Source organism: Myotis davidii, unplaced genomic scaffold (genome assembly GCF_000327345.1).
Source record: "Myotis davidii unplaced genomic scaffold, ASM32734v1 scaffold149, whole genome shotgun sequence".
Lineage (NCBI taxonomy): Eukaryota > Metazoa > Chordata > Mammalia > Chiroptera > Vespertilionidae > Myotis > Myotis davidii.
The window spans coordinates 24,469-34,185 of NW_006352194.1; the positions used below are offsets into that span (position 1 = coordinate 24,469).

The window sequence follows — 9,717 nt, forward strand, 5'->3', positions numbered from 1 at the left end:
ACCCGCGGGGCGCGAGCGCCCCAGCCCCTCCGCGCGGAATAAGGGTAGTTGGCGCGGACGCCGTCGAAACCAGCCCTTCTAAGCACCGTTTCCACCGGAAAGGCCGGCTGGCGGGATCTGGCACTAGAGCTGAAACTGACAAACCAGGGGGATACACACACTTACCAAACACCACGAACACTGAGCAAAGGTCTCCCCCTAAAAGGCTGAGCGATTGCGAGGCGTCCGTATTTATACCTTTTGAAGCGAGCGGATATGTCTACTGCGCCTGCGCCCCGCCTTGCGCAGTCAGCGTATCGGCAATTCACTAGATTAAGCCCCACCCCCAGAGGATTCTCGCGATACGAGAGCCTTCACGCGCGACTTTGCTGGGGAACGTAAATTACGGAAGTTGCGTATGTAGGCGGGTACTTTTCCAATAGCAAAGTTACTGTTCTACCCTCGGTTCACGCCGTCTGGGGCCTGTGCTGTTAAACTCGTCAGAAATAGCTTTGGTGTCATAACTATGCAAAATAGAAAAAGACATCTAGAAAAACGCGAGAAGTCTAAAAAGTGGTTGAATCTGCCCTGTACACTGAAATAGACATTTGACAAATGCGTCGGTAAAGACGACGAGTGCTCCTACGCTAACAGGTTAAACTTCAAAGCCTCTTATGCACAACTACGGGAATATACTGTTGAACTGTACACTTACAAATGGTTAAAATGGTAACGTTTATGTTAAGTACATTTTAACACATACATCCCTAATCTAAAGACTTAGGCAAGTAAAGAATTCCTAAGATACATATTGCAGTAAAATGTTACAAATGTGATAGAATTTCTAATATGGTGTTAGGTGAATAAATGTTAAATGGACATAGAGCGATCACAGCTGGACTCTAACGAGTAGAAATATTTATGGTGTTCTTCTAGAAGATGTTCGTGCTGGGTGGATTACATACATTCTTTACTGTCACAGCAATTCTAAGACATTGGAATTATTACCCAAATTTTAAGATGCAAAACAGGACCAGAGCAGTGGTTCTCAAAGTGTAGTTGGTAGACCCTGGGGTCTCTGAGATTCTTTTGGGGGTCCTTGAGGTCAAAACTATTTCATAATAATTCTTTCTTCGCCTTTTTCACTGTGTTGACTCTGCACTGATGTAAAATGAAATAGTGGGTAAACTTGGCTGGTGCCTCAGTATGTTTCAAGGCCTTGTCATCAAACTGTACTGGTAGTAGTGTTTTTCATCATCAAAGATATACAGTATTTTATTTTATTTTTTAAATATATTTTTATTGATTTAAGAGAGGAAGGGAGAGGGAGAGATGGAAACATCAATGATGAGAGAGAATCATTGACTGGCTGCCTCCTGCATACCCCCTACTGGGGATTGAGCCCACAACCTGGGCATGTGCCCTTGACCGGAATTGAACCCGGGACCCTTCAGTCCACAGGCTGATGCTCTATCCACTGAGCCAAACTAGCCAGGGCTGGACTTCCCCCTTTAAAAAAAATATATATATATATCTTTATTGTTCAGATTATTACATTTGTTCCTCTTTTCCCCCCCTCCCAGTTCCCGCCCCACCCTCCGCCCTCACTCCCCACCCACTGTCCTCATCCATAGGTTGGACTTCCCCTTTTTGATAGTGGTTTTCCAAACCTCTCACTCTACTACAGTCCTCCCTCTCCTGGGATATAGAAATCTAAATCCATAAGAATTCTAAACTCATTTATTGTTTCAGCCAACACTGGGCAATGTGCACAGGCAACAATGCTTAACCTCAACAAGAGGGTAATGGCAATTGAGGCCTCTTTGGAGGACTAGAAGGAAAATCTGGGAGCAGGTGGAATCCAATGGCATGAGTTCTGGCTCATGGTTTCTTTAAATCCTGGGTAAAGGGTGGTGGACTAACCAAGGCCAGTCTCTGAAGTGACAAGTAGAAAGTGAGTCACTGGTGAGGCCACCATGAATGAAACTGGGCGGCTGGCCAGAGAGGAGTATATGAGGTATGACCTGTCTCACTGTGATGCCAGCCGTGGTCTAATATGAGGTCCGTACAGAGTAATCCTTATAGGGGTGATTGGGATGCAGTTGCTTGTCCTCGAATATATGCAGAGTGGTCACACGATGTGCTTTGACCTTGGGGAAGCAACTTCACCTCTTAGGTTCTTTGCTGGTAAAATGAGTCTATGTCTACTTACTTCGCAGACTAGGGGTGGGATAAATAGGATAAAGGACCGAGAGCAGTACCTGGTACATACTATGGGGTTCACAGTTGGCTTTCCTCTCTGCAGCCTATTCTTTTTCTGTATGTGTGCAGTCATTCACAAACATGACTGAGTATCTCTGGCTACACTTAATGTTCTTTTTTTCTTTAATATATCTTTACTGGTTTCAGAGAGGAAGGGAGAAGGATAGAGAGATAGACACATCAATGATGAAAAAGAATCACTGATCAGCTGCCTCCTGCACGTCCCCTACTGGGATCGAGCCCATAACCCAGGCATGTGCCCTTGGCCGGAATTGAACTTGGGACCCTTCAATCTGCAGGCTGACACTCTATTCACTGCACCAAACCGGCTAGGGCTACACTTAATGTTCTTACTATTTTCTTTCCCCCCTCATCTACTTCTCATTGAGGCTGTCAGTCAGTATTTTAGGTATCATTTTTAAGCAGGCTTAAATCTTTTGGAATAAGGTAGAATATAAAAGAAACACTTCATACCAGAATACTATAGTTTTTTTTTAATTCTAAAATACTTTAATAATTAATGTTGTTAGGAAGACTGATATACAATGCAATTACTTATTTTACAAGGAGATTCTGTACATCAGGGAAGCATTTTAAAGTACAATACATCAGACTTTTATTTCTTCTATACATTATGACTGTAAATTGTTACTTACAAGGAAACAAAATCCTTTATATTTATATGTATATATATAAAAATCACCTGAAAAGACTTGACCCCCAAAGTATCCTGTTTCAAAAGAACATGAATGAGATGAAAGATGAATTAGATTTCTTGGTGGCACATAGAAAGCAAACAAGAAGCTCAGGAAATCAAATCCTATTTCAAGCTTGGCACATTAAGGGAAAGAAAGGCAGTAAAGGGTTTGAAAATGTCATCTTAAGCCACAGAGAATTCTGACATAAGCCAAGTAATCTCCAAACCAACAAGACAGAAAAGTTAGAAGTCAAGTTAGCAGTTAATGTGTTCCCACCTTATATACAGACCTCTGACAATACTGTGGAGTTGTCTCTTATCTTTCCCCCATACCACAGGTTAATTAGTTTCAAGGAGATGTGAACCCAGTATATTTCCATAGCCATAAAGCATTTGACAGTCACTGAGAAATCCAATACCTCCTATTACCCATACAGAGAGAGAACACTACTTTTAAGGTCACTTTAGCGTTTTGTCTTAACATGATATTCTGACTTCACCAAATCTTACATGACATAAAGGAGAAAAAAGGAAAAATCTACTGAAAGATTACATACAGAACAATGGGGACTGCAGAAGAAATCTATAAAACAGCCACAATTTTCTGAACATTAAAAAGAGAAAGCTACATTCATTCGTTAACTAGAAACTATTTTTTTTCTTCCATTAAGTGTGGATAGGAATTAGAGGGAAACAGTGAGGCTGTAAGGTTTTCAATAAAAATTCAAAGAAAGCAACTGAATCTTGTTTTAGGGAATCATATTAATATATATTACAAAAGGGGGTGGGGGCTGAGCCAATGGCCAGGCACCGACTCCACTGGCTCCAGCTTGGAAGAGTAGGGATGAGTGAGGTGGAAGCTGCCAGAGGGGCAGCAGGAGGACAGACATCTGTGCTGAGGAGGAGAGGAGCAGTGGGTTATGACTGTGCCCCTCCTACTCGCTTCTCCGAAGACCTGATTTAGCACCCAACAACCCTAGGACTTTGCTATGATTCTGGCTGGAAGTGTGGGGGCCAATAGCACGCAACTCCCAGAGTTGCTACAACTCTGCTTTATGGAGGAGAATGTACCTATTGGGCAAAATGATTTACAGTATCATTTGGTGCAACAAACGTACAACAGCTTTTAACATTTAAGCCATGAGTCAGTTTTCTGCCAAGTTAGCATTAACATAAAGGCGTTTTTTGGTTTTGTATACAGAAAACACATGCTTTTGCCTTTTCCCAACTTGGAATCTGGTTGCAGGTGAGACAGAACATAAGTTTCCATCACTTCCAGATTAAAATAATAATAAAAAAGGAAGCACTTGACAGATCCTGAGCTGCTTTCAGGCTGTGCCTGCAGAGGACGGTATTGCTGTTACCAGAGGTAAGTGCAAGGCTGACATGCCAGTGTGGTAGGAAGCTTCCCCGAGAAGTGGGGGCCCCTTTGCTAGAAGGTGGGGCCCTCTCGGTTTTCCCCACCACCAACTAGATTCAATGGCGGGAATTTAGCGCCTACACGAGTGGGTCTCACAGCTGGACAGAGCAGGTAAGGCTAATGGTGCGAACTGTGCCTCGGCACAGGCAGTCACATTGGTGTGGTGCAGCCAACAAAACGCAGAACCTGCAAGTGGCCCAGAACGTTCGTGGCTGGGGAGGGAATACCCCTGAAGTACGCTGCAACAGTAAAAGGTTCCAAGCACTGACAGAGTTCAGTTTTGTTCAAGGCAGCACATGCGAATCCATTCCAGTGAAACGCTACATTCATAGAAGAGCTGTTCACCCCAGAAGACTCAATTCTGGCTGTGCTGGTAAGCGCTGAAGTTCCCGCCGTGTCATTCTGGAGACTGAAGCAGCAAAGTAGCCCTGTTTTGGGGGGTTGTTCAGTTCCTCTCATACTTCAGCATCATGGACGATGGTAGCTAAAACAGGTGATCAAAAAAAGCTGAGTTACCAGATATTATAGATTGCTTTGCTTTTTTAAAAAATATTTTTTATTGATTTCAGAGAGGAAGGGAGAGGGAGAGAGAGATAGAAACATCAATGATGAGAATCATCAATTGGCTGCCCCCTACTGGGGATCGAGCCCGCAACCCAGGCATGTGCCCTTGACTGGAATCGAAGCCGCACCCCTTCAGTCCCCAGGCCGGCGCTCTATCCACTGAACCAAACCAGTTAGGGCAGTGTGCTATCTTTAGATCTTGTTTTCCTTGCACTCTAGGCTGAATATTCAACTGTCTCCTAGGCATCTCCTCTTTAATGTGGCACAGACTCTCAAGCGCAACACAGATAATTTATTTTCCAGTTTGTTTATTGCCTGCCTTTCTCTATTAGAAGCTTGTTAAGAGCAAGGACTTGATCTTGTTTCCTGCTATGTTCCGAGTGCCTAGCACTGTATCTATCATGTAGTAGCTGCTCAATAAATATTTAACTGAAGAAATGTCCTAAACTGTTCAACTGCACGTCTTACTGATATCGGAGACCTCAGTAATCACAAGTTAGACATCTGAGTCATTCTGACTACTTCCTTTGATTCATACCTGGAATCAACAGATTGCCAATTGTCGTTCAGATCTCTCTCCCTTGCATTCTCACCATCACTTCCCTGCTTTGAGCACAGGGATGCTCACTATGGCTATTCCAGTTACTTCCTAACTGCTTTCCTGCTGCTCGTCTCTCCATCCTTCCATTTCACCTTCCACAGTGCCACCAGAGCCTGCTCTGAAATACACAGAACGCCAGTGTTTCCGATATCCCAGCATAACAGTCAGAGTTCTTCAAAGTGTGGCTGCACCTCATCTTGTGGGTCTCAACTTCATCACACTGTCCCCATGCATCCTCTGCTCCAACTACACTTCCTGTTACCCAGAAACATCTTGTACTTTCCTACCTCCCATAGCCTTGCTAAAGCTGCTCCTTTTGCTTACAATGTTCCTTTCTTTCTTCTTGTCCAAATCAATCATTTTACACACTCCAAGATCCAGCCTAAATGTCGCCTTCTCTATGCCTCTTTCTTTTATTGTTGTACACTATAGTACTCTCTCTCTCTTTTTAAATATATTCTACTGATTTTTTACAGAGAGGAAGGGAGAGAGATAGAGAGCCAGAAACATCGATGAGAGAGAAACATCTATCAGCTGCCTCCTGCACATCTCCCACCAGGGATGTGCCCGCAACCCAGGTACATGCCCTTGACCGGAATCGAACCCAGGACCCTTCAGTCCGCAAGCCGATGCTCCATCCACTGAGCCAAACCGGTTTCGGCTATAGTACTTTCTTTAAAAAAACACCTTATTATTGATTTCAAAGAGGAAGGGAGAGGGAGAGAGACAGACAGAAACATCAATGATGAGAGAGAATCACTGATTGGCTGCCTCCTGCAAGCCCCCTACTGGGGATTGAGCCCGAAAACCGGGCATGTGCCCTGACAAGGAATTGAACCATGACCTCCTGGTTATGGGTTGACACTCAACCACTGAATCACACCATCTGGGTGGGTATCCTTCTTTTAAACGATGTCATTAGAGTCTTTCCTATCTGAACAACTCTGGTGGTATGTTTGCTTTTTAAGAAATGTTTAGCTCACAGTATTTGGGTCTTTTGGCTCTTACCGTGTAAAATGCTTGCTCTCTTCATGAACCTCCATCTCTGAGCTTTTAAATTCATTTAATTCTTTTCTGATGGCAGCCTGTGGAGAAAAAGTGAAAATGTTTCAGCATTTTCTGTCTGCTATAGTATAGCAGTGGGATTTGCCATCTAGTCTCTATTGTACTTAACTTTGTGAGTCATTGTAACCCTCAGCAGGCAACCCAGAGGGAAGAAAGAAGCCAGGGCAACACATAGGGTGAAACACTGAGCCAATAGCCACTGCCTTCCCTGACACCAATCATCTCATAATAAACTTATAATCTCAGTGAAATCAAAACACTTGGGGAGTTTAAAAGAGATACTATAACTTTTATAGTTTCCACGCATGTAAAAATGCTTTTCCTGTTTAAAAAGTGAAATATGGTAATTACTAAAATATGCTACCCAGACTCTCTCCAACTAACATAATCACCATTAAAAATATGTCTTATTTCCTTCCAGATTTCTGTACTGGGAGGTAACAGGGACTTTCTTCCAGTTTTGGTGGTGGTGGTGGTATCATTAATATAAAGTTTTGTATTTTGTAGCTTTGATTACAAACTTAACATTATTATTAAAAATAGAAATTTTATTTAAGTTTTCCTTTCCAGTTAGTGTTTTGCATAAAGAGAGAGAGAGAGAGAGACAGACCTTGTCAGCAGGGGTCAGTTTGGTCCAAGGTTTGTCTGCTCGCCGGTCATAATCTTGCGCATCTGTTACCTCCACATATTCATTAAACCTCAGAATCTTCCTGGCAAGGAGTTCGGCCACAGTCGGCCTTTGACTTAGCTGAAAGAAATGGAGCCTCTTAGTTGACTCTGCCAAGTCAGGCATCAATCATACATTCAAATTGCCTCTAATCCAGTGGTTCACCCTTCGCTGTACACTGGAGTCACATAGGGACCTTCAAACACTACTGATGCTTGGGTCCATCCCTAGAGATTCTGGGTATTGATACTGTTGTTTTTTTAAATCCTCACCTGAGGATGTTTCTCACTGATTTTTAGAGAGAGTAGAAGGGAAGGTGTGAACCATCGATTGAGAGACATTGATGTGAGAGAGACACATTGATTGGTTGCCTCCCAAATGAGCCCTGACCAGGGCAGGGATCGACCTGCAACGTAGGTATATGGCCTTGACTGGAACTGAACCTGGGATCCTTCAGTCCATGGGCCAATGCTCTACACACTGAGCTAAAGAGGATAGGATGAGAGGTTTTTAAAAATATATATATTTTTATTGATTCAGAGAGGAAGGGAGAGGGAGAGATAGATAATCACTGATCGGCTGCCTCCTGGGGATGAGCGGGTAACCCGGGCGTGCCCTGACTGGGAATGGAACTGTGACCTTCTGGTTCATAAGTCAATGCTCAACCACTGAGCCACGCTGGCCGGGGGAGAGGTGTTTTTTTTTAAAGCTCCTGAATGCACAGCTAAGCTTGAAAACCACTGCTATAAACAAGTGTAAAGTATTACCAGTGCTTCTCAAACTTTAACATGCATACAAAACACTTGGGGGTCTGGTTAAAATGTGGATTCTGAATAAGCAGGTCTGATAGGGCCTTAGATTCTGCATCTCTTACAAGGTCCTGCGTAATGCTAATGCTGTTGGTCCATGGGCCGTGTTTTGAGAAGCAAAAGGATTAGAGCTATAAACTCACATATATTAGAAAGTGAATATATTTAATATGAAAACAATATCTAGTGGGTAATATTAAGGGTGAATTTCTTTTCAACATGAACGATGTCCAGGACAGCGGATTCTGCAACACATTATGACTTAAGATTGCACCATCAGGGGACCTGCACAATCTGAGGGCAGCGAGTCAGTCCAGCTGTGGCCTCTAGCTACCCTTATTCTATCAAAGATACTTCCTCTATTCTGGGGGAGGGAAGAAATGAGGAAGAAAATGTCTAGATCCCCTCATTCTCTTGTGGGTTATTATGTTTAAGAAATATCTAGAGCACTCAGACCAAATCAGAATCTACAGGAGGTAATTACAAACCATTATGGTGAGAAGAAAAGGAAAACAGGTATTAATCCTAGAGCAGTGGTTCTCAACCTCTGGCACTTTAAATACAGTTCCTCATGTTGTGACCCAACCATACAATTATTTTCGTTGCTACTTCTTAACTGTAATGTTGCTACTGTTATGAATCATCATGTAAATATCTGATATGCAGGATGGTCTTAGGCGACCCCTGTGAAAGGGTCATTCGACCGCCAAAGGGGTCGCGACCCACAGGTTGAGAACCACTGTCCTAGAGCTTTAGAGCTAATAACACACGTCTGGTACAGAAAAGATTCTACCCTAACTGATCTGGGACCAAGGAAAAAAATCCTAGTTAGTTTTTCATGCTTTTCAGATATCAATAAGGGTCAGTTTATTCTTTCCCATATTAGAAAATAGCCAGTTTGCCTTGCAGAATTGAATGTTACACAATCCTGTTACCATCTCTATACTTAAACAGGTTTTAGAATCTACATCAAAATCCCAGGTATACCAAATTAAAGGTAAAATTTTATGCATGTACTGAGCACCTTCTTATGCCAGGCTTTCTTTAAATAGTAAAAATGAAGGAAAAAAAAAAAGCTCTTGATAATGCTGTGTTGTTTTCTATATTTGCATTACGTATTCTATTTTCATAGCAACCTATGGCAATTCAAGTCAAGTGATTTCTTTCCAATCAATAAGGTTATTCAAATATAAGACATGCACTCAGGAGACAGACAGAAACCGAACACTGGGCAATGTACCTTTCTAGTGAGCCGACGTTTAATCTCCCGTTTTTCTGCCTGACGATCAGCTTCGTTTTTAGCTACAGTTGATAGTCAGAAACAAAAAAGATTACTTCACAATGGCAACCTGCATATCAAGCTTTTCACTAATTATAGTGCAGGTATTTCTTACAGACTCCAAGTCAGAATAAAACATGAATTTTGGGGAGGCTAACCAAGACAATTTTCTTGTCGACTGGTAGTCTAATACTCAAGAGCAAGGGTAGCAAACTATGGAACCACGTCCGGATAGTAGCCTATACTTTTACTGCCCGTGAGCTGAGGTTGATTTTTACATGTTTTTAAAAATATCCCCCACCCCCACTGTGCTTTCTTTTATTTTAAGGTTAACTTCTACCTCCGTGTTAAATATGTTTTTACTCGTTTTTAGA

The 9,717-nt window shown here is 42.5% G+C and overlaps 1 protein-coding gene and 1 long non-coding RNA gene across 2 annotated transcripts in view; both read right to left on the minus strand.

Annotated features, from left to right (window-relative positions):
* Window positions 1-398, minus strand: part of LOC107181417 — a 2,562-nt gene extending 2,164 nt beyond the window's left edge. The window contains exon 1 of the long non-coding RNA XR_001512118.1: window positions 166-398. This is a non-coding gene — a long non-coding RNA (uncharacterized LOC107181417). The remainder of the gene's footprint in view (window positions 1-165) is intronic.
* A 2,339-nt stretch (window positions 399-2,737) lies between these two features.
* Window positions 2,738-9,717, minus strand: part of PHACTR4 (phosphatase and actin regulator 4) — a 75,125-nt gene continuing 68,145 nt past the window's right edge. Inside the window, exons 13-16 of the mRNA XM_006777629.2 lie at window positions 9,305-9,366; window positions 7,199-7,336; window positions 6,532-6,608; window positions 2,738-4,842 (exon numbers count right to left, since the gene is read on the minus strand). Coding sequence (XP_006777692.1) covers window positions 4,827-4,842; window positions 6,532-6,608; window positions 7,199-7,336; window positions 9,305-9,366 — 293 coding nt within the window. The 3' untranslated portion in view covers window positions 2,738-4,826. The remainder of the gene's footprint in view (window positions 4,843-6,531; window positions 6,609-7,198; window positions 7,337-9,304; window positions 9,367-9,717) is intronic.